Consider the following 23,977-nt stretch of genomic DNA (forward strand, 5'->3'; position numbering starts at 1 on the left):
ACTACTGGGAACATGTCCTCAGGGCGCGAGTCCCTCTTGTTTTCTGGAGTAAAAACTTGTTCAGCATAACTGAAGAATAAAGGTGCACTAAACGATGAGGATGATGTTCAGTGGTGGTGGTGACACATACAGGTTGCACAGCTGTGACTTCCAACCAACATAAAATCAAGATCATCAAAATGTAACGACCTCGACAGGAAATCTGCAATGACCCAAACGCTTTAATAGAGTTTAATGAAAGAATCGTTTTTGCCTCAGGATTTTACAATCAGTCAATGCCAGTGCTGATTTATGAGAAACATCAATCCAGTTTCATTTAATATAGGATTTAAACAGCACCAGATGACACAAGGTTAACAGACAAAAGATAGCATGAAAAAAGAATAATGCACAACTAAAAGCAAAGGCCTGAAATATTATTTTATGATTATTTGCTGTTTTTGTTCATCTTTAAAGACTCTCCTGAGAGACTGTGAAAAGCTGCCAGGGAACCTGAATTGTTTCAGGTAGGTGGAAAACATACAAACACCGCAATAAGAAAATAACACAAGTACCTATATTAAGAGGAGTCGGCGCCCCACAAACAGCTGTGGACGGCCTTGTTTGTGTAAACTCTTTGTTATCGAGAACAGATGAATAAATATCGTCACTTCACACTTCAGGAAACCTTTCCCTGCGTGTTCATCAGAAATATATTGATGACAATGAGCCTCAATAGTTTTTCTTTTTATATAGATTTGATTTTTGTGGTTTTAAAATAGTTTTGTTAACATGTTTATTTATTTATTTTTATTTCAGTCTTTCACTCTCCAGATTTAGAAGAGCCTCAGCCATCCATCTGTTTGATTTCCATTCAGCAGTCAAGAGGAGCTGAGAGATTATGAGATTCCAACAAATATAGAACTGACTCTTCTGTATTCACTTCACTCCAATAATAAATGCACCACTGTTTTATTTTCTTCCAGTTACTTTAAAGCACTTATTTTTTATATAATATAATATAATATAATATAATATAATATAATATAATATAATATAATATAATATGCCTTGGAGCTGGAGCTTCTGCTCTCATTAGATTCTAACTACACTACCCAAGATGCCCTGCCCGTCCCGTTGCCAGGATACGTAACATTCCACAAAGGCCATTTTGACGCCGAAAAGCGAGTTTGGCTTGAACTCAGACGACAAGTAAGACATTTAAAACATATTTATCAGATTTGAGTTTAGCTCTGCCGGCAGGTCGTTTGTCTCTGCATGCCGAGTGTGTGCTGTCTCAGGTGGGTTAATCGGCTTAAAACCGCCGGTGTCGGCTTCTTGTTAGCTGTCTGCTGCTAGGTGGCTAATGCTACTGTAAACCGTTGTTTCTGATGGAGGTTTTACTGTGTCCGCCCGCAGCTGACCCGCCGGGCTCCGATGGAGCGGGCTGACCGGGACAGAGGAGGCCGCCTGCTGAAGAACCAGCCGTACGACGAGAGCCTGGATGTGGCGGACGCCGAGGAGGTACCGAGCGTGTACAGCCCGACTTCCCGCAGCCAGCCCCAGGTAATCTCCTCCTGTCCTTGCAGAGAGCTCCGGTTTAACCGGTGATCGTGACGCCTGCTCGTGTTTCTTCATTATTTAAAGCTCAAAGTGTTTCCAGTCACAAACTCGTCTGTGTAGAAACTGTATAGAAATGACAGAAGAGTGAATCTGGTAATGTTAAGTGAGCATCATGTTTTAGAGCCCCAGTTTTTATTAAAACACTAAATAAAGTTTCCTTCCATCAGAGTTGAACTGTAAGCTGAGTCAGTCCTGCCATGCTCCAGGTTGGTCTCAGGTCACATGACCTGGTTTTGTTTCTTCGTCTTTCAGGTGGAGTTCAGGAGGAGCAGCAGGAGGGTTCACAGCCTGATGTCGGCCCACAGCAGCAGCGACGAGTTTGACGAGGACCATGGGAGGGGGAAGGAGCCGGGAGGGGGGCGGCCAGAAGAGGAAGAAGAGGATGATGACGAAGAAGATGATGATGACGATGAGGACTCCGAAGATGACGAATCGGAGGAGGACAGCAAGCTCCACAAGGCGCCGGAGGGCCTGTATGATCCCGCCGACTACGCCAACCTGCCCGTCAGCACCGACATCAAAGAGCTGTTCCAGTACATCACACGGTGAGCAGAGACACACATGTGCCAACTCACGTTTTTTAACACCATCTGGTGCTTGTTTATGCTAAAAATAAAAAAACCTTATCAAAGTTTATTGATAAAGCACCGAATCACAACAACAGTCACCTCAAAGCACTTTATTTGTTAAAGACCCTGCAGTAAATCACGTAGTTGTCACGCACACATCTGGAGTTTCCGTGTTTTGTGTTTGTCTCAGATACACCCCCGAGTCCGTTGAGCTGGAGCACAACCTGAAGCCGTTTATCCCGGACTTCATCCCTGCAGTGGGAGACATCGACGCCTTCCTCAAGGTTCGAACACAATCGCACCTGATAGCATAGAAAGCACGACCTCTGACCTCAGAGTGACCTCATGTTGTGATCCCACAGGTGCCGAGGGCCGATGGCAAACCGGACAACCTGGGGCTGCTGGTTCTGGATGAGCCCAGCGTGAAGCAGTCGGACCCGACGGTGCTGTCGCTGTTTCTGTCGGAGGAGACCAAGCAACACGGCGCCACCGAGGTACACACACACCTGTACGCACGCACACACACACCTGTATGCACGCACACACACACATCTGTACACACACGCACACATCTGTACGCACACACACTCAGCATTAAAGTCAGAGTCACTCCTCATTGTTTCCTTTCCTGCAGGTGAAGAAGGTGACGAGCATCGCCAACCCTCAGAGCAACCCGCGGGCGGTGGACAGCTGGGTGGAGAGCATCAGCGCGCTGCACCGCTCCAAGCCGCCAGCGAGCGTCCAGTACAGCAGACCGATGCCTGACATCGACAGCCTGATGCAGGAGTGGCCAACCGAGCTCGAGGAGCTGCTGGACCGCCTGCAGCTGCCGTCCGCCCGCCTGAACTGTGACCTGCTGCAGTATGCGGACATTGTGTGCAGCCTGCTCGACATCCCCGTCTACGGCAGCCGCGTCCAGTCCCTGCACCTGCTCTTCAGCCTCTACCTGGAGTTCAGAGACTCGCAGCACTTCACGCGCAGAGCTTAGTGGCTGGAAGTACCACATCCAAACGGTCACAAAAGTCTGTTCAGGAACTGAAAACTAACCCCAGATGTTCGACTATTTTGTGGCTGCTGTAAAAGTTTTTATTAGCTGAGAACCTGTTGCTCTGCTTTTGTTTATTTCCTCCTTTTGTTTTCTGTTTGTCCTCTGAAATAAAAGCCATGTTCAGGCTCTTTGTAAAAACACAGCTTTCGAGCTTCATCTAACCTAAGCTTGCTTTCACTGCTCACCTGTGCCACCTGCAGCAGCCTGAATACTTCAGGGACCAGATGAAGGTCCTTGATAAACGCTGTAATAAACCAGCCGCTCAGAACAAGGTCACTGTCTGAACATCTGTAAAGTCCTGTGCCTGCAAAAAACGCCTGTTACTCAAAGATGCCCGTATATATTATATGTAATTAATAAAGTAAACTCTGTGAGTGTAACCCAGTCATAGATTACATATTGTTATAATTACACAAAATGTGTTCTTTATACCTGACTGTTAGGACCTTCAAGCCTGTATTTGTATTCATTATGGTTAGAGCCCCTCCTCATTGTTCTTCTTCTTCTTTGATGCAACCCTGTAAATACAGTGTACCCCTTTGGCCTCTCCCATTTTCTACAATTCCCCTGTGGGGGAGGTGGGTGTCGTTTCCCTGTACCCTGTGCAACACACATGTAATTCATATTTAGCCACCCTGATGTTTCTGATTGCGATTTTAGTTCAATTATTGTCATATTAATGCTAGCACGAATATATAATTATGGCTAGCTTGGAAGTTGTGATGGGTTGAGCGAACCCCCCACTGTTTGTATTTGGTTGTAGGAGCTGGAGCGAGCAAGTTATTTACTCGGAGGTCTTTCTTTTACCTTTCTTTGTCAGGTATGTCAGATTTTTTGCTGGTGTTTTTTTTTCTTATGTCAAAAATGTTCCATGTAACTTTGTACTTTATGTTTAATGGAAAAATAAACGCAGAGCCTTTTCTACAATTCCCCTGTGGGAGAGGAGCTGGAGCGAGCACGTGTTTACTTGGAGGTTTTTCTTTTACCTTTCTTTGTCAGACACAACGCAGAAACACACGGTTACATGAGGTCAAAGGTCAAGTTTGAAAGCTCCAAATATAATTTTAAAAGACGTTTTTAGAAGTTTTCTTTAGGTGTGTTTTACTTCTAAACATTTAGATTTTTAACACTAATTTAACAAGTAATCCTATTTTGTTCTATTAGTATTTTAAGTCATAAATACTAAACAAGAAAATCTGCGTCTCCTCCCTCCTCCCACAATGCACCGCACTGTTATTGTTTGCGCTTCTTCAACATGGCAGCCGCGGGCTGCCTCTTCCAGAGAACCCTGGCCCGGTCCAGACCCGGTACTAACAAGGTGTGCTTCCTCTACTTACAGCCGCCAGGACGATCTTGATCGGTCTGATTGATTAACCGGTTCCCACAGCTGCTAAATCCCCCGCCTTTTTGCCGCCACCCCATCCTCCACCAGACTCCATTCAAAAACCTTCACCTTTATCTTGACCAGCGCAGTCAGTATGACGTGTTAGCGCTGCTGAATGATTCTCACATTAAAAAAACATATGTGATATAGAAAAGGATCCGCTATGTTTACCGACCGAATACTAAATTAATATTACATAATAGAGACGTAGAAACATGTCCAAACTGTCTTGTATCCGTTAGCTTTTAGCCTGTAAGAAACATGCTTAAATGTCAGATTGTGGATGAGCTGCTTGAAACGCACTTTCTAAAAAGAAACAGCAACCCGTCTGGTGACTGAATGTTGTGCCGAAATCAGATTAGGATCATAAGTATTTAGAAAAATAGCCGGATGTGTTTTGGGTTTGTTCATTTGAAGGTGCGGAATAAGAAAATCATTGATTAGTACGTTTTTAAAATTGGATTTGGTTTGTGTGACGCACCTCTGCCTGAAGGCGTCAGTAAATTTTTGACAGCGAAATGACGGATTTAGAGTATAACCTGTTTTCATCCTTTAAACATTAATCTGTTTTTATGTTGTACGTGTTGTATTTTGTTTTTAAGGCCACTTATCACTCAGACTTAAAGTAGAAACGATTCTGCTCAATTCCAGCTCCAAAATGTTTTATCCACTTTGTATTCACTAAAACTTTCATCAGTTTTACCTGAATGACAGTTTAAAATAATTATTTTATTTTATTTTGGCCCTTTAAGCTTCCCCCTGCTCCTCCTCCTTTAAGACAACTTTCTTCTCATTGGCTGCCCCTTCTGTCCTCTATGTGATGTCATACAGATCCAAGACTAGAAAAACAGTGATAAACTGAGCTTTTGGAGCAGCAAGTACATACACTGAGCCCATAGTTGGTTGTGATTAATATGAACGTCTACAGGTGTAGCAGGAGCTATGCTAACACTTTTTTTTGCCTTGCAGGCATCTCCATCCTCTTCGGTTGTCTGCAGGGAGTTCCTCTATGTGGTGGACTTACAGCGTTATACCAGGGACCAGGGCTTCCCCGTCTACTTCCCCCAGGCCGTCCTCAAAGGTCGGACCCGGTTTTAACTGGTTGTTTGATATATTTCAATCTGATGACGATACTGGTTTTCTTTGGGGTTTTACCAGTTTGATGTCTTCAGGTGACGACTTGTACGACGCCACATTGAGTGATGGGGACTGCCGGGTTCAGGTGACGATGGATCCTGGTCTGAACCGGCTGGTGGAGAGGAACATCCTGCGGCCTGGGCTTGCAGTGAGACACGCCACCTTCAGCACTGCCATTACCGCACAGCTCCCAGAGTGCTCCGGGGCCTTTGGGGAAGGAGCCAGGTGAGTGAGGACAATAGAGAAGATGGAGCTGTGATGCAGTCAGACCAGCTGACTTGTGTGTGCTCCTGCAGCTACAGGCTGGTGAGCCTGGAGGTGAAGGATGAGGATGAAGAAGTCGGGGTCAGATGGTCGGATGTGGACTGGGACTCTTTGCCCTGGTTTGGATCCTCAAAAACTGAAGGTAAGAGGCTAGAAACGAGGAGATTCTGACTCTCAGATTTTTCAGATTTCAGGTTGGAAATGACTTAAACAATTATGAAAATATGAAACGTTTTTTTTATATTCCTTTTCACTGCTGATCTGTTTTTGTTTTGTTACAAATCAACTTCACCGCTTTCATTTTGATCAAGGTTTGATTTCTGCAGCGCTTCTTAGTTAAGAGAAGGTTGACACGATGGCTCTTCTAGTAGCACATATGAAGCATGTGAACCACACAAAAAATGATCTGTTTCATTTCTTCACAAATGTTATTCTGCTCACAACCATCGGCCTCCTCAAAGTGCACGAGTGTGATAAACCCGTTCTTTCTAACTAGTTTACTAGCTTACCATCACCAGTGTGTGAATGGGTGGATGACTGGATGTGTAAAGCGCTATACAAATACAGGCCATTTAGTTTTAGAGTTTTCTGGTGTTTTTGACCCTGAAGAACGTCTTACAATGGCAGCCGCCAGTCACTGGCTATCAGACTGAGATGGATAGAATCATCCTTTACATGAGTAGTGAAGAAAAGAACTGGATAATGATGGACATGATGTCCAAGCTGAACTAAACAGCGAGTGACTTTGAACATTCAGGGAGGGCTGTAAATTAAAAGGTTTGCTTCTAAAATTTTAAAGCTTCTGATTTGCTGATGTTGTTTATCCAGCAGGTCCTTTGGTTCCTCTGAGAGCCAGCAGGACCGTCTTTCTCCCTCTGTGGAACAATGTGGACTACAGCGGGGAGGTGTGGATGGAAGCCACTGATAAAGAGACAGCAGGTCAGGAAGCAGAAGAAGAGCCAGAGGAAGGTATCTATGTCTTATTATTATTAATCCTTTATTTATCCAGGTAAAAAATCTCATTGAGATTAAAAATCTCATTTCCAAGAGAGACCTGGCATCATTAAAAAAACATTCCTTCAAACAAACCCGCTGACTTCTTATTTTTACCATTTATCTGGAAGCCTTTCTTCTCATTGCCTGTCCCCAGAGAGCAGGTGGGTGTGGTGTCTGTCTCTCAATGACATCACACAAATATAAGAGTAGAAAAAAACAGTGTGATTGCCACTTTTAACGTTATCATCGACTGCTAGTACAGGAGATATATGACAGAAGATTGTAATAGTAAATTATAGAATTATAAAATATAAAGTGAGTTAAGACAAATCCGTTCAAACAGGGGATTCATGTCGTTCTTGTTGGCTGGATTGGCTGTGTGTGTTAACAGGACGATGTCCTGCTGTGACCATATCCGAGTTGCGTGAGTCCTACCTGTACGGTCGCCGGGGCATCACCAGAGGCGCCGTCCAACACGAACTGATTGTACGCATCATCAAAAAATCACATCTCATGTATTACGGGAGAACAGACCGGAACTGTGAGTGTCCTTATAAGGTTAGTGTGCGCCATTATTGACACTGGCAAAAACATTAATACAGATTTCTATTATTTATTTACCTATTCACTGTTTAAACTAACTCAAACTTAAACAACATCAGACCGTGTAAACAAGCATTAATTGCTATACCAGCAGGGGAAAATTGCTCATTCAGTCTCATATTTTGTCCAATTTTCTGGAATAATTGGGTATTATTTGTCAAATTTAGCTTAATTGTTTTAAAGAGCCACTCAAGTGAAACAGATAAAGACAGTGTAACAGCCATACATAACACGCCTTTGTTCATAGTAGTACAAAGGATGTAATTACCAGAGGACCTAATGCTGATCCCTGAGGAACTCCAGACTTTATAAACTGTTCTCTCGCTCCCTCTGCTTCAGGCGGTGCTGGAGGTGAACGATCGGACAGGAAATGTGTGGGTGGTGTTGTGGAACAGTGTATGTGTCAGCTGGTACCGCTGCCTCAAGCCCGGTGACATCATCAGCCTGAGACGCTATCGAGTCAAACAGCATTACCAGGCTGAGCTCAACGACATAGGTACACAGGACCAAAGCAATGAGACTTTTTTAGTCATTTTTTCCTTTTTCAAACTCCGGTACTTTTGGGTAAAAGGTGTTTTATGATGTGCAGATTTTAAAGCTTAACATATTATTATATTAACTTCACCCTAAAACTCAGTTTGAACTGGTGATTCTTTGCTTTTGTGTCCAGTGGCCCTCTCATTGAGTCTCCCCACTTGTGTTATTCACACACGTCTATATTTAATCTTTCACTTTAGCCTTTTCAACTTCTCAGTTACCTTTAAATCTCACCACAGGTTAGAAGGCAGACTTATTCTAACTGAACATTGTATACGTGGGAACCTGTGACTCACAGTTATCGCTCTGATTCTGTTTTTCTGTGCAGAGATCAGTGTGAACAGCAGAAATCCTGCTGCACAGATTTCTGTCCTCCAAGAATCCACTGTTTCACCTGACTATCTTCCCCCTGCACCCACCTACAGCTTCTACAACAGGTACATGATCCTGTTTGCACATGAGGACTCTACTCAAACCCTTAGAGCAGTGTTTCCCAAACTCTTTGAGCCACGGCACATATTTCACATCAGAAAAATCACAAAGCACACCACCAAACAAAAATGTCACAAAAACCATTTTTATTGAAATATAATGATAATCTGCTCTCAATTTACTTACTTAGTGTGAAACCAGGCCTGCTTAGTTGAACACAAAGCTGATATTCTTGCAGGAACTGAAGAAAGACACACAGGAAGTTCTTCCTCAACAGCTCTGAGTCTTTTTTTTCCTCTTTATTGCAGTCGTACTATAATACTACTCTGTACATTAGTATTTCTTCTTGTCTTCTTCTGTTTTACTGGCGGTTGGCAGTCCACTTAACCCACTTAGTTGAAGAGAATCTAATTGTTCTTCCTGTTCCTGTTCGTCCTGTCACTACACGCAACTCGCTTGGAGTACCAATCTGGTGAAAGTGGATAAACTTCAACGGCACACCTGATAATTTCTTATGTTACACTTATGTGCTGTGGCACAGTGGTGGGAAACACTCCCTTAGAGGCTGCTGTTTGTTTATCTGTTTGTGAGCAAGATTATGAAGACACTATAAAACACTATATATTAGTGAAGCAATTTAGGTTTTAATGTGGGTTTGATCAAAAAACGGGGACTTGGCCTTGGTAGATGTTTTGTGTCCTCTTCTAGTCTAAATAAAGCATTCCTGGCTCCTGTCGGTAACCTTGGTCCTTGCAGCTGAATGTTTCACTGACCCTGAAACTAAACTAGCCCTTCAAACAGGCAAACATCATACATGAGAAATGTCCCCATAATTCAAAGATGTCCTCATTTTGATCGTTTAAAGCTGATGTCCTCTCATGGTTTGAAAGACAAGTGCACACACTGACTCTTTTTGTCAGTAAGGAGCTGCTGGACTGCCCTAACGGTGCTCAATGTGATGTTATTGGCCTGCTGACGTTCTCAGGACGGCCGGAGCGAATCAGGAGCAAGGGTGAGGGAGTTACCATGGCGATAAAAACACACCATGACAACAAAATTTGCTGGTTTTCTTTGAGTTTTCTTTCAGCCACAAAGAAATTGGCTTTTTATTCCTAATTATTATATTTTATTTTAATTTGAAGATGGCAGAGGGGTGGAGCTTCTGGAGTATCGCTGGCTACGATTGGAGGACGGGACGAGTGAGCAGCCAGTCATGGTGAAACTTTTCTCCACGTCTCAGCCAGAAACCCACCTGAGGCTGTACCCACGTGAGACACCGTAGATTTGACTCGTGAACATGTGAATGTGTGTCTACAGCACATTTTATCTTTGTTTACCCGTCCTCCGTCTGCAGTGTCCGTGGTTGTTTGTACACGACTGAAGGTGGTCAGGTCCTCGGATCAAGGTCACAACTGCTTCTACCTGACCAACACCACCTACACACAGGTGTACTGCACAGGTAACACGCTGTGTACGAAGCTAGATTCACATTTTCAGTTGCAGCGTTTCTCCCACTGACTCCCCCTGGCGGTCAATGTTGTGTGTCAACTCTGTCCTCGCTCCTGATTGGTCGACTGCCAGGCCTGGGGCACCACTCAGAGATGAGTTACCGCAGGCTCCGCCCAGTTCGGCAGTTCCTCCAGTGGCTGAGGAGCCAGGACGATGAAGAGGTGCTGAACAGGGCTCTGATTGGAGGCTTCTTCATCTACCCGCCCCCTCCGGTCTCCTTGGAAACATACATGAAGGACAAGAGAGGTCAGCGTGCTGTGTTTATAGCTCCTGACCACAGAGCAGTTTCATTTTTCTGACGGTCGGAGCTTCAATCATCTCAGTGATGATCTTTCGTCTCACCTGTGCTGAATCTAAAACACAGGTGAGCTGGGATTCCTGCAAGGGGCGGAGCTTAAGAGGGAGGTGGAGCAGCTCTGTTACAGGGAGAGACACACCTTCTGTATCCAGGCTACCATCACCATGGTTACTTATAGCCGCAGAGGAGAGGTAACAGCTAGTGCACAATTATCTGTTATGTAAATGTAAACTGCTTTACTTTGTGATCTGATCTGTAAACAGTTCAGTTATTTTACATTCCTCATCTGTTCTAACAAAAATACATGCAGAGGTCATGTGACTCATTCAGCATAACAGAGACTGGGTTTGGCAGGTAACCTGTATTCTTTACAATGGCCACTAGAGGGAGATATCTGCGTGTAGAAGGGTGGAGATGACTTCGACGGAGATGAAAGTGTGACAACTTTTTGGTGTTTATTTTCACTGCAAATCTCTCGTTTTCTCTTGTGTTATAAATCAAGTGCACCTCGTTTATTTCAGTCAAGAGTTACGTTAAAGGTTTGATTTGTGCAGCACTTAGTTTAAAGAAGGTTCAGATGACTGACTGACAGATAGACAGATTTGACATAATCTATTATTTTATTCATCCTTTGCTTAAATTATGAAGAAAAGAGTTGAGTAGTGACGGATACAAATGGGACCCAATGTGAGTCTTAATTCTTCTAACACAGACTTTGGTGGCCAAACGTCTCTTTTAGTCTTCTTGGCTCAAGCTGAACTAAACAGCGAGTGACTTTAAGCTTTGAGGAAAGGACAAAAGCTGTAAAGTAACAAGCTTGCTTTCAAAACTTAAAACTTCCAGTTTGGACATGGGTCACACGTCTACAGGAAAACAGACAAAGTCCAACAAACACTTTCTTATTAGTTCATATTAGCTGTTTTTCCAATAATCAGTGTAAACATTCAGGAAAGATGCTCGGAAACAAAGCCGGTGTAGCCTCGTGAATAGGAATGTGCCAGCGTTGACCACAGGCTACAGGATAACTCATGTATCACTTTCCTGCTCTCGAGATTCCCCGCAGCGAACATCGGGAAAACACTCGAGCTCCGGCAGCTTTAATTAGTAGAAGATCAGCTCTTTGTGTGAACTGTGTGAAGCGTCTCCATCAGTGTAAACTCCCCGGACCGCCTGGCCTCCTTCTGTTCCTCCTCTAACACCTCCTCGTCTCTCCTTCAGGAGGATCGCTGCTTGTTCTGGACAGACCGAGCTTCATCTCGCTGCCCCTCCTCCGCATCCTCTTCCTCGCCCTCTTCTCGCCACCGCTACGCATCTCCCCCCTCCTCCCCCTCTTACTTCTCCCAACTCCCGTTACCTTCCACCCCTCGTTCCTTCAGACCTCCCCTCTCCTCCTCCCCCTCGTCCCCCTCTCTCTCTCTGACCTCTCCGTCCTCACTGGTCAGTAAGTCGACGCCTTGTCCTCCGGACCGCAGAGCAGGGTGAGACTTTAAACCGGCTTTGACTGCACCGCTCAGCTCTGACCGCGAGTCACACTCACCATGTTTGTTTCAGCAGGAAGTCGTGGAAGAGGAAGCAGCTTCTGCAGACGGACACGCCAAACAAGAGGTCAGTTCTGAGGGGGATGTCACTGACTCCGGGTCATCGGGTTATATTAATGTATAAACTGCATACCGCACTATTCCAGTGTCTGACTAGTCAGAGCTCCTCGTGACAGGTGAACTCTAATCTAAGGAGGTTGAATTGTTTTGTCCCTTCAGAAGTCCCCGGATCACACTGCAGCCAGAGCAGAACAACAAGACGGGTAAGACTGAATGTTGTTTTAAAGAAACTGCACTTTGCTGAGAGGAAGTTTCTGTATGACCCAATCTAAAAATCATAGAGAGCCTTTGTTTACATGAAGTCCTCAGAAAATCTGTGCTCCTCACAAGTGACCTTTCTGTGACCAGAGAGGCTGTAATCATTTAAAAGGAAAAAAACAGAAATACTAGTCCTCACAAGATTCGATGCTCGTAGGTGAGAAAAACAATAATCAAATGTGGTGCTAACAAGAAGACAAAAGGACAGAGACCAGAAAAACAACTTTTCATAAAAGAGACCCAACTGTGCTCCTTGTGTCTGCCAGAATAGGCCTCACAGATGACAGAACATAAAAAGATGATGGTAATCATGGAGCTACGGTGCTCCTGAGTGACCACGGGGACGGCGTTCCTCATAGTACGATGTTCTCGATCTTCTGTCTGTCTGCAGTGATTCTCTTTGAAGCCTCTATGGAGTTCCTTGAAAACACAAACTCTGATGACAACAATGATGAAGACGATGACGACGATGATAATGACGCTGATGACGCCTCGTCTTTTGTTACTGCCCACACTTTGCCGGCCTTCCCACCTGTTGCTGTGGAGACGCTCCCGATGCGTTACGACCACGCCCACAGAGAGGAGCAGGTGGCTGCGGTGGCAATGGGAGGGCGGGCGACGCCTGAGAGGTTTGACTCCACCCTCGATGGCTACTACACATTGAGACTGAGAGGTACACTTTAATAAGCGCACTGGTAACCATGGTGACTGTCATGATATCTTATTGAGACACGGTCAGATTTTCCAAATGTAAATGAACCACTCTGTCCCCTCAGCTCTCTCAGACGGAGTGCTGATCGACGCCGTCTTCCTCCCCCATGCCTCATCTTCCTCTCCCGCTTCTCTCCTCTCGTCTCGCTCCAACACCTGGACCTCCATCTTATCACACGGAGCCTTCTCCTCGCACACTCCTCCACCATCACCAGGTCAGTGAACACACACAGAGCAGTGGTTCCCAATCTTTTTTTGCTGGGCCCCCCTTTGTTTTACAAGAAAAATGTCCCCCCCCTTCTCGCGCACGCACACACGCACGAACACATCCTCCAACCACACACACCCATAATTTGCTCCATTGCAGTTTATTTCACACCTCAAACATTTAGTAAACAATTAAGTAAATACAATTAATCTGCAATAAGTTACAGGTAGTAAGAAAATAAACTACACACAACGTCAAAGGTTTTCACGTCACGCTGTGCGCCACGTCATTGTTTACATGAGATGAATTGCAGAATGGCAGATAGAGACAAAATACTGTTAATCTGACTATCTGCAGGTTTTACATGCAGTTACTGTCCCTCTATTTACAAAGGCAGAGGCGTCACGGTGTGATTATTTTACATGCAGTTGTTTGTTTGTTTTTCCTGCGTAATAATTCAACATTATGCATTTTTCAAAAAATGCCTCTCTGTGCAAAATGGGTTTAAAAACATAAACAGCTGTGGGATACTGTTTGTCTGTGATTTGAACCGAGGGAACAAATCGTGGCAGGATCAGCCTGATATTATTTGTATCCTGCTGTAACTTTACTGTATAAAGAGCTAACATCTCCAACATGTCAGGAGTAGTTCGTCATTACAACAAGTGTTTGTGAACTAAAAATCAAGAATGTGGGATCCTGTTTGTCCGTGATTTAAACAGCCCAGCGCTGCTCCCGATGAAGGGAAAACCAATTCTGCAGGGAGACCTACCTCGGCACTTGTGCAGGTGAAGCCAAAGGGACGATTTGCTTCACCATATTTTCTAGTCTTTGGCTTAGAATGAAGTTGGTTTGGAAACATATTCAGCGATGCTTCATCTCCTGCTTTGCGTTTTTGGAGGCGCCCGTGCTAGCAGTGTCCAACTAACAGAAACAGTTGCCTCTGCCATGTTTTCCTGTTTCTTCTTTCCGTGTAGCCGCTAGTTCGAAAGTTTATTTCCTCTCAGGTTTCTTACTTTCAGTAAAGTTTCACTGTTAGAGCCCTGACCAGCATCCTGCAGCATCTGGAGCAGCTGTGTGGTGCTGTCATGGCAATAAGGATCCAAATCTGTGGGGATGTTTCCAGCAGGGGTTATAACCTGCAGCCAGCAAGGTGTGCCTAATAAAGTGGCCGTGTTTATGTCACAGTGCAGCAGCATCAGAAAACGGTGGTTTACATCTCTGTTACAGGAAACCTGAAGAGTTAAAACACCAGAGAAGAAAATCTAAACGTTACACAAAGAACATAAAAGAAGTAAACTTCATAAAAACTTCACAAATGATGCTTTAAATGAAAAATAAATCCCTGTAAATGATTCAACAGGTCACATGTTAGAACCACCTTAACTAAACTCTGTAGCCGGTCACTGTGGTTTGTCCCAGCAGCTCTTAGGAAACAAACTGCTAACTTCAGTGTCAGCACACACTGTTAGTAAACTATGCAACACTGGATTCAGGTTTCAGTTGTGTTAAGTTGTGAAGTTGTGATGAAAGTCTTCTTACTGACACAGGTAGGATGGTCAGGCGTCCTCTGTTCCTTCACCGTTCATGAACTGTCACTTATAAAATGCTGCCAAACATCAACTACACTCAATAACTAAACGTGTGCAGGTTAAAGTGATGGACGCCCAGATCTGCACTCCAAATACAAACAGACTAAAGGTGTTTCCTCCAGAAACAAAGACAATATTTACAAAGGTCTCACAGGTAAATTGTGAGCGATCACAGCAGCATCTCATCCTGACTAACAGCTTTTAGATGCAGGGAGAGCGTCGTGGTTCAGAGGTGGTTCAGCAGATGATGAAGGCCTTTCTGTTGCATTGTGTAGTGCTGTGGAGGCCATGATGGTCGACTGGGTCTGCTTCTACTGAACTCACAAACACTTCTGAGGTATTTACACCTGAAGCCTCATTGAATGTGAGTCAGAAACAAACGGCTCAGCTGTGATTAATGGATGTTTCCCTGCATTTCTATTTTCACACACTTTATTTCTTACAGCAGGAAAACTGAACAGAATGTATGTAAGAGGTCAGAGTGAGGATAACGTCACTTAATACAGGAAATACATGTTTGTCTGTTTTGATGATGAAGGACTTCTTCAGCTCTGTAAACAGCTACACTTGAGAGGACAGAGGTGATTTCATGGATCAATAACAATGTGTTTATCAGCTTTCATCATCGCAGTGCAGACATGACGTCAGATCTATCAGAGTGAAGGCCGTCTCTCTGATGACGTCACAGAGCAGAGTCCTTCTGTCCAATAAAGGATCTCAGATCAGCTGCTGCCATCTTGTGGCCACAGTTGGTTACTGTCTCTGAAAGTTGTCTCATGTTTCCTGTTGTCCTGCTAAGAAAGGCTGGAGCTCATCATGCTGAGAGGGCAGCAGCATTTTGTGGCTCTTCACACATGTTCATTATATTCTGATGATCCTGGATGGAGACAAACTACAGATAAGTGTGTTCAGCCCAACTAGTTTATCTCATTACAGCAGTTTGATGTTTCCCTTTGAATCCCCCTGAAGATCCTGACAGTGAAGCACGTACATAATACTCCAGCCTTTCAACTCTGAGCTTATTTAGTTCTATTAATACACTGAAATCTCATTTGTGTCATGAAGAAAGTCTTTAATCAAACAGAATTCAAAGATCAGAAACATTTCATATATGGAGTTAAACATGAATCATTGTTTCAACAACATATTTATTGTTGTCATAAACAGACAAGAAGACAACAACAAACTGCTCCTCCCATTCAACACATGTCAGTCCATATCCCAGCAAACTAAATCATCTCCATTTACACATCAAATAGAAACATGAATCACTTGTAATGATTAGAAACTTGATAGAATTTCAAATCTAGTTTGGGGAGTCATTCAGTGAGAAACAGTGAAATGATTTTCCATGTGAAAAGGTGGACAGCAGAAACAGAAAGAAAGAGTGAAACTAAAAGAGAAACAAAGAGCTTTGGAACAACGAGGCAGCAGGAGGACAGCTGCAGTTTAACAGCTTCAACTCACTGACAGGAAACAACATTAGAAACATCATCATCCTCAACTCATCTGCTGCACTGACACTGACACCTTCAACGGACACACCTTCACTTTACCATCAACAGTGTCAATGTATGGAAACATCCTGTGAGTGAAAGTGTGTGTGAAGGTGTGTATGTGTGTGTTAGTATCAGGATCAGAGAACGACAGCTTTCCTCTGTTCCAGTCCAGATTCACTCTGATCCTCTGGAGCTTCTTCTCTACTGAGAGATCAGTGAGAGGAGCTGATGATGACCATGCTGAATATTTACCTTTATTGAACCCTATTATCCATAATCCAGACAGTATGTTTCCCTTCCTCTGCACAGACTCTGCTAACACACCCAGTCCCCACCCTGTACTGTCTCCAACATCAACATCCCAGCTGTGAGTCCCTGAGTTAAAGCCCTCAGAGCCCAGGACAGAGCCATAACTCTCAATCCTCTCTGGATTATCAGGAAGCTGCTGCTTCTCTCCTTCTCTCACACTGGTCAGATCTTCAGACAGGATGAGTTCTGGATGAGCAGTGTTTGGGTCCAGGATGAGAGGAGTGTAGGAGACCATGTCCTTCATGTTGTTCCAGATGTTGAAGGTCAGGTTGCCCAGGTGTTTGGCCTGGTCTATCAGAGCTCCTGAGGGCAGCTGTGGATCATCCAGCAGGGGGCAGCGCTGGACTCTTTCCACTGCAGCCTTGTAGTTGTGCAGGAATGAGACGTCTTCAGCTCTCAGCTCCTCCTCTGTGGCTCTGACTGTGTCTGAAAGAGCTGCTATCTCTCTGCTCAGAGCCTCCATCTTCTCCTTCATCATCCCACTCTTCTGCTCCTCTTCCTCCCTCAGTGCAGCCAGCCTGGCCTCCTCTTCCTCTGCTAGAAACTGGTGAAGCTTCTTAAACTGCTCCTTAATCTGCCTCTCTGTGTGTCGGGCCTGGACCTTAATGTGTTCTGCTGTTTGATCAAACTTCACTTGAACTCGTTTGCAAACCTTTAACTTCTTCTTTAAGGGCTCCAGAGTTTCCTGAAGTTCCTTCTTGTGTTGTTGTGCAGCTTCATCGATGGGTCTGACTCTGTGATTGGTGTGTTTTTCTGAGTCTCTGCAGATGTGACACACTGGCTGCTGATGGTCCAGACAGAAGAGTTTGAGTTTCTCAGAGTGCAGACTGCAGAGAGCCTCTGAAGCTCTCTGATCTCTCTCCTGTAAGAACGACTCACACAGGTTCTTTAAAGCTCGGTTTAAAGGTGGATCATAAACTGATATTTCCTTACAAACTGGACACTCGTGTGTTGGTCTCTCTCTCCACCATCTATTCAGACAGTCTTTACAGAAGCTGTGGCTACATGACAGAAGAACAGGATCTCTGAAGACCTGCTGACAGACCGGACAGCAGAGATCCTCCTCTGATCTGGAAGCCATTGAGTCTGTGAGTGAAGCTGAAAACAGCAGACAGGAAGTACAGTCAGTCCTGGCTCCCCTCCCTCCTCTACCACCTTCACTGAAACTTCCTTTGAGTCGTGTTTTTGCTCAAACTCACATTCAGTGTGTGGAGCGTCAGCAGCTTGAAGCAGCAGTGTTGGAGTTTTCCACTTTTCTCTCCTGTAGCTGGACTCACTCAGAGGAAGCTGCTAGTTTGGTCTGAGCTCAGTCTGATCGTCTGTGCGTCTCTCTTTACTGAGGATGAAGAACTTCCTGTTTCCTGGTTTGTCACATTTGAGTGACGTGAGGGGAGGAGACAAATGTTGCTGTTTGACTTTTAACTAAGGTGTGTTTCAATCCTGCCTGCAGCTCAAAAGCTGTAAAACAGGTTTTGTGTCTTTTCACCTCCACAGGTCACAACATGAAACCTGTTGTGAAGTTTATAAAATAAAGTGTCACTCGGTGGTGCAGCTGTTTGTCAGCTTCTATTTTAGACTTTGTTCTGGTTCTTGTTCAGGTTCCCAGCAGTGGGAGTGTAATGCAGTCACACACACACAGGTGGTGTTAAGGTGGATTCACTTTGTTACAGACAGTGGTGTTATTTCCTGTAACTAAGGGTGTGTTTCACTCCAAAGTTCAGACATTAACCTGCCAGAAGTTGTAAAAGTTACTGATAAAGAGCTTTTATCTCATTTCACATGGAGGTCAGAGCATGAAAGCTGTGATGCAGCAGTTTGAGGAAACTTGCTGCTGATATAAAATATTTTTTGTGGTTTTACAAAATATATAAAAGAGCAGAAAGAAAAGAAATGAGTGTAAAGACTGCAGCAAAATGCATGTTTTAGTGTGAGCTGGTTCATCTGATCTGGTTGTGTAAAAGTCACTGCATGACACTGAGTTTTACTTCTGTCACGATTAGTGGAGCGGACTCAGGCGCAGACCACAAGTTTCTTCAAATCAAAAGTGAATTTATTTACAGTGTTCTCCACGGTGACACACACACACACACACACACACAACGGTGTCTGGGAAAAAGGGGTTCCAGGGTCCGGGAGTGAAAGGGGCAGGAGTCCAGGGAGGGGAGATTTCCATACAGCCCTCGCAACCACACACAGCTCCTCTTCTTTCCTCCATCACTCTTGCTCACGCTCAGTCACCGTGCACAGGGAAAACAGGTCCAGGGGAAATCTATACACAGACAGAGAAACAGTTAGTCTCCTGGTTCAGACGTGCTCACGAACAAACTTTGCAGAGTGCAGGACGACTGACGCTGACGGCTCAACGATCCAGCGACGAGTAGAGCAGACTCGCCATCTTAAGTAGGACTCCAATTCTCATAATCAGCGGCAGGTGTGCTGATCATCTCCAGGTGCGTGGGCCAGGAGCAGGAGCCCATACTGAGCTCCGCCCCGGCAGGAGAAAGAGAGAGTGGGAGAGGACGAGAGAGAAAGGGAGAGCAGAGGCGAGAGAGGAGAATAAACAAAACAAAGCGCCTGACTGCTGTCAGCTGGAGAGGTGCGGGGACCATGACAACTTCTGTGTTACTGACACTCATCTCTGACTCAGAGAAACGATTTCTCCCCTGTGATGTTCACACAGTGGTGAGTTACATGTGTGTGGAATTTTTCACGTTTTATAGAATTAAATTTCCTCTTACTTTCTTTTTTGTTAACCTGAGTCACTGATCATTTGCAGTATTACAGAGTCTGGCAGTCTTTGCATGATGTCCACGTCACTGTAAGTTTCTAGCTGACTCTCAGGTGTGACAGGTGTGCCAGCAGGAAAGAATAATAATAACCTGCATCCTGAGGTTTGTCATGCAGGATTAAAGGAGCCAGGCTTTGTTCACACAGCTAGGATTGTATTTTACACTGACCCTGGGTCAGTATAAGTATCATACAGTTCAAACGAAGCACTGAAACTTGCACATATTTATTACAGATGCACTAAAGAAAAACGGGATATTTACAGTCAGTCTGTGGCTGCGATTAAACACTTTACTGGAAACTTTATTAACCAGTAACTTCATCAGTCATGACAGAAGCTAATATTTCTGTGCTAACATCGTCTAAACCAGTGGTTCCCAAACTTGTTTTTGCTGGGCCCCCCTTTGTTTTACAAGAACCCCCCCCCCCCCCCCCCCCCTTTGTGCGCACTAACACATCCTCCAACCACACACACCCATATTTTGGTCCATTGCGGTTTATTTCACACCTCAAACATTTAGTAAACAATTAAGCAAATACAAGTAATCTGCAATAAATTACAGGTAGTAAGAAAATAAACTGCTAACTCTTTTACGCTACGTCCACACCTACACGGGTATATTTGAAAACGCAGCTGTTTCGTCCACGTAAACGGCGTTTCGAATCACCAAAAATGATGATTATTTTTAAACTCCTTTTTTGCCTTTACGTGTGGACGAGGAATACAGAGTTCGTCACGCAACATCAAAGGCATGTGGCTATTTTCACGCCACGCTGTGCGCCACGTTATTGTTGAGATGAATAGCAGAATGGCAGATAGAGACAAAATACTGTTAATCTTACCATCTTCAGGTTTTACACGCTTACATACACACACAGTTACTGTCCCTCCATTTAGAAAGGCAGAGGCGTCACGATGTGATTATTTTACTGTAGTTATTTTTTTTGATGTGTAATAATATTCAATATTACTATCAATGCATTTTCCAAAAAATGCCTCTCTGTGCAAAATGGGTTTAAAAACATAAACAACTGTAGGATACTGTTTGTGATTTAAACAGCCCAGCGCTGCTCCTGACAAAGGGAAAACCAATCCTGCAGGAGACCTACCTCGGCACTTGTGCAGGTGAAGCCAAAGGGAAGATTTGCTTCACCATATTTTCTGGTCTTTGGCTTAGAATGAAGTTGGTTTGGAAACATATTCAGCGATGCTTCATCTCCTGCTTTGTGTTTCTGTGGGCGCCCCGTGCTAGCAGTGTCCAAGCGTTTTGCCCCCCCCTTTTCATACCGTGCCCCCCCTGCAATGGTAAATGGCCTGTATTTATATAGCGCTTTACTAGTCCCTAAGGACCCCAAAGCTCTTTACATATCCAGTCATCCACCCATTCACACACACATTCACACACTGGTGATGGCAAGCTACGTTGTAGCCACAGCCACCCTGGGGCGCACTGACAGAGGCGAGGCTGCAGGACACTGGCGCCACCACCACCAGTAGGCAACGGGTGAAGTGTCTTGCCCAAGGACACAACGACCGAGACTGTCCAAGCCAGGGCTCGAACCAGCAACCTCCCGATTACAAGGCGAACTCCCAACTCTTGAGCCACGATCGCCCTGCAGTGTCTCTGGGCACAGTTTGGGAAAGTCTGCTATAGAGAGAAATGTCCTCATAACGCAGAAATGTGATCGTCAAACAGTAATATCCTCACAGTGTGTAACTTGTAATGTCACAGTGTAAAAATGTCCTCATAAATACAAATGTCCTCTTTGTACACAATGTCCACACTGAGCAGAAACACTTACATTATCAAAATGTCCTCTTAAAGCAGAAAGCTTCCTGCAGAACAGAAATGTCCTTCTATTGCAGACTTGTCCCCAAAATGCAGGAACGTCCTAATAAGCAGAAATGTCCTTGTAATGCATAGACCACAAAGCAGAAATATCCTCTTAATTAAAAATGTCCTCACAAACTAGATATGTTCCCACAGAGCATATCTGGTCACACCTTCCCACACACAAAGATGTGATAGTAAAGGGTCTTCTCTTTGCCTCTCAGGTGACCTTATCGCTATGGCGTCCCAGCTGACCAATCAGAGGCTGGTGTGCATTGTAGAGGCGTGTCATCTGGGTGGAGCTACAACTGAACTCGTCCTAAGCAGAGCCTTTCAGCTGACCAACTGATGCCTGATGGGAGCTGTAGTATATGCACTTAAAAATTCTAGTATTTGTAAATATTGAGAGTTGTAGTTTTTTACACTAATTTTAACTACATTGTAACATCTTCAGTGACAAATTTGTACACTTTATTGCTGTTCTCTTTTTTCATTGTTCTTATTTACAAAATGCTGATGGGACGCTGGGAGTTGTAGTACCACTTCATCAAAGTACTCAAAAAGTGCAGTAATATATTGAGGTATTAATAAAATGTGTATAGCAGGGTTCATAAGCTAAATAGAAGAAGGTAAATAGTTAAAAGTGTTGTTGTTTAGGGTAAAATTAGGCTTAAAAGTCCCTTTTTAAGCCTAATTTTGCTTTTGTTTTGAATAATACACTAAGATTGTGTTGTTTCATGTTTGTACGGTTCGGTTTGGACCATTTTGTATTTACAGTGTAAAATTATTTCTCACTTCCCTTAAAATTCAGATTTATGACCTTATTTTATCCCGCATTTTCCTCTTGTGGACTGTGACATAATATTTAACATTTTTTAAACTTTAGAAATTAACTTATGTAAGTATAAGGAGAAAAGAGCTGATGTGGCGATTAATGCAATGTGGTTACTTTCTTTGCTTCTCACTGCTGCTGCTGTTTCATTGTTTGTGGTATTTTCTGCCTTTTTACTGTGAAATTTCTGTAAAGTATTCACTGTTACATTCAGTGTGTTTTCTGTGAAGGAGGCTTTGAAATAGAATTAACATTTGTGCTACAGTGTCAGGTCCACAGTGTTTCTGAAATCCTGTCTTTGTTAACCTGTTTTCTGTTCTTGCCACCAAAAAGCATTTAATAACTTTAAATTATATTTTATATTTTATTATATGCCAAACCGCTTTGTTAACATTGATAAACTTTTGTTTTCCTGGATTCACAGCGTGGTATATTGTATCTGTAGTATGAAAACATTGTTCTTCACTGAATGTTCTTTGGATTTCTACACATGTGAAGTTTTTATACTTCAAGCAAATATATTTCATTTAACATCCCAATAAAATGTCTCCCATGTGAATGTTTCAGTGGCCGTATTGTCCGACTGATGTTTCTAACTCCCTAAAAAGCTGTTTTCTCTCACTGACAGCAGTAATTTATCTCCCAGTGCTTTTTGTGTTTCTTCCACTACCAGTTTCTTGGATCTTCAAACCCATCATGGATCATCTGAATATCTACTTCTTTAAAGCATCTCACAGATGTGTAGTTTTATTTTATGGTTATTTTATTTATCTTTTTTGAGGATTGGGAGATCTGCATCACTTTGAGTTCATAAAGTGCAGTTTCTATTCTGGTATTCCTCAACATGGCCTTGACCAACATCTTCTGTAAAATAATAATAATGAGATTGGTAATTAAACAAAAACCATTAACACTAATAGTGACACAAATAAAAAACTCGTCTGGAAACAGAAATTAAACTGATTGGAAAAGACAAAACCACAATGACTGGTGACTTAAAGAGTTAGTTCAGATGTGGCTGGTGCTGATGGAGGAGAGCTTGAACCTTGTTCAGAAGAAGAAATATAAGAAAAAGGAGGTAAAAAAGTTTTACCTTCATAAAGTTGACAGTGTTTCGAAGTACTTCAGCAGTATGTACCAACATGTAGTACACGCTTTAAGGAGCCTGATTACTTTCCTAAATAGCTTTGGCATTTGTAGGAACTCGTCTTTGTTTAACAAATTCCTGGGCTTTTTTAAGGAACTCTCCAATTTTCCCTATAAGAACTTAGACTTTTTTAATTAACTGTTGAACTTTTTAAGGACTTTGAGAACTTTTTAAACCACTAGAGAATTTCTGTAAGAACCTTTTGAATTTTTCTCAGTAACTTAATCTTGAAAACCTAAATTAACTCTGATTAACTTGAGAACTTCTTTAAATGTTGTCACATGTTCACCCCTAGATGTCAGTAGATTGCAGACAGCTGAGTTCCCAATTCAAGTTCATAATCCTAGCTATGATGATGGCTGTAGAACCAACATGTTTTAAGTCAGCCAAGACAGATCTAAGCCATTTAGACTGTAGCCCATAACCCCATACAGTGTACAAAAATGTGAACACTTAGCAAAATATTAGGAAATGAAAAATAAACAAATTCTAATTTTATGCTTCCTTTCTTCCAATGTTTTTATCTCTTTTGATGATTTTAAATGCAAAGCACTTTGGTCAACAGTTGTTGTTTTAAATACACTATAATGAGGACATTTTAAAAAAAATGGACACAATCCATGTTCAAATAAATATTTTACAGTATTTTACATTTTGAGTCATCTTAAAAACTGTTATTCCCTATAATGTTAACTGTGTACCTCAGCTGTCAATGTCTACTTTAGACTAAGGTTTTATGGCCTTCTTTGGACTTTGCTACATGTTTATGTTTTCGTATGTTACAGCCCTGACTTCATGTCTGGAGAGAAGTCTTGAAGTGAGGAT

General features: G+C 43.3%; 2 protein-coding genes across 6 annotated transcripts; both read left to right on the forward strand.

The window, feature by feature from the left end:
- Positions 1-1,072: 1,072 nt before the first annotated feature.
- ift46 (intraflagellar transport 46 homolog (Chlamydomonas)) lies at positions 1,073-4,177 on the forward strand. 2 transcript variants are annotated; one of them, XM_004571573.4, is made up of 6 exons: positions 1,073-1,191; positions 1,399-1,545; positions 1,855-2,147; positions 2,362-2,455; positions 2,534-2,665; positions 2,806-4,177. In XM_004571573.4, exons 2-6 carry the CDS (start codon positions 1,417-1,419, stop codon positions 3,157-3,159), a joined length of 1,002 nt encoding a protein of 333 aa, XP_004571630.3. In that variant the 5' UTR covers positions 1,073-1,191; positions 1,399-1,416; the 3' UTR covers positions 3,160-4,177. The 2 variants fall into 2 exon arrangements, with proteins under 2 accessions (XP_004571630.3, XP_012780245.3); XM_012924791.3 differs by having other exon boundaries at positions 1,123-1,280.
- A 276-nt stretch (positions 4,178-4,453) lies between these two features.
- si:ch73-71d17.2 (RPA-related protein RADX) lies at positions 4,454-22,571 on the forward strand. 4 transcript variants are annotated; one of them, XM_076878877.1, is made up of 19 exons: positions 4,454-4,537; positions 5,573-5,684; positions 5,776-5,965; positions 6,037-6,146; positions 6,833-6,973; positions 7,392-7,558; positions 7,943-8,099; positions 8,469-8,577; positions 9,493-9,584; positions 9,715-9,840; positions 9,927-10,031; positions 10,154-10,327; positions 10,446-10,570; positions 11,598-11,857; positions 11,931-11,984; positions 12,137-12,180; positions 12,627-12,908; positions 13,012-13,161; positions 21,398-22,571. In XM_076878877.1, exons 1-19 carry the CDS (start codon positions 4,475-4,477, stop codon positions 21,520-21,522), a joined length of 2,586 nt encoding a protein of 861 aa, XP_076734992.1. In that variant the 5' UTR covers positions 4,454-4,474; the 3' UTR covers positions 21,523-22,571. The 4 variants fall into 4 exon arrangements, with proteins under 4 accessions (XP_076734992.1, XP_014268602.3, XP_076734997.1 ...); XM_014413116.3 differs by having other exon boundaries at positions 11,934-11,984; XM_076878882.1 differs by having other exon boundaries at positions 6,836-6,973.
- The last annotated feature ends 1,406 nt before the right edge of the window (positions 22,572-23,977 follow it).

This window comes from Maylandia zebra, linkage group LG3 (genome assembly GCF_041146795.1).
Source record: "Maylandia zebra isolate NMK-2024a linkage group LG3, Mzebra_GT3a, whole genome shotgun sequence".
NCBI classification, from domain to species: domain Eukaryota; kingdom Metazoa; phylum Chordata; class Actinopteri; order Cichliformes; family Cichlidae; genus Maylandia; species Maylandia zebra.

What these genes read in the sequence shown, in the direction of transcription:
- si:ch73-71d17.2 (XM_076878877.1), top strand. Translation starts at nt 4,475, where the DNA reads ATGGCAGCCGCGGGCTGCCTCTTCCAGAGAACCCTGGCCCGGTCCAGA. An exon ending in ACCTACAGCTTCTACAACAG is followed by an intron (nt 8,578 to 9,492) that starts GTACATGATCCT and finishes TCTTTTTGTCAG; the next exon opens with TAAGGAGCTGCTGGACTGCC. An exon ending in CTACACATTGAGACTGAGAG is followed by an intron (nt 12,909 to 13,011) that starts GTACACTTTAAT and finishes CTGTCCCCTCAG; the next exon opens with CTCTCTCAGACGGAGTGCTG.
- ift46 (XM_004571573.4), top strand. Translation starts at nt 1,417, where the DNA reads ATGGAGCGGGCTGACCGGGACAGAGGAGGCCGCCTGCTGAAGAACCAG. An exon ending in CTTCCCGCAGCCAGCCCCAG is followed by an intron (nt 1,546 to 1,854) that starts GTAATCTCCTCC and finishes TTCGTCTTTCAG; the next exon opens with GTGGAGTTCAGGAGGAGCAG. An exon ending in CTGTTCCAGTACATCACACG is followed by an intron (nt 2,148 to 2,361) that starts GTGAGCAGAGAC and finishes TGTTTGTCTCAG; the next exon opens with ATACACCCCCGAGTCCGTTG.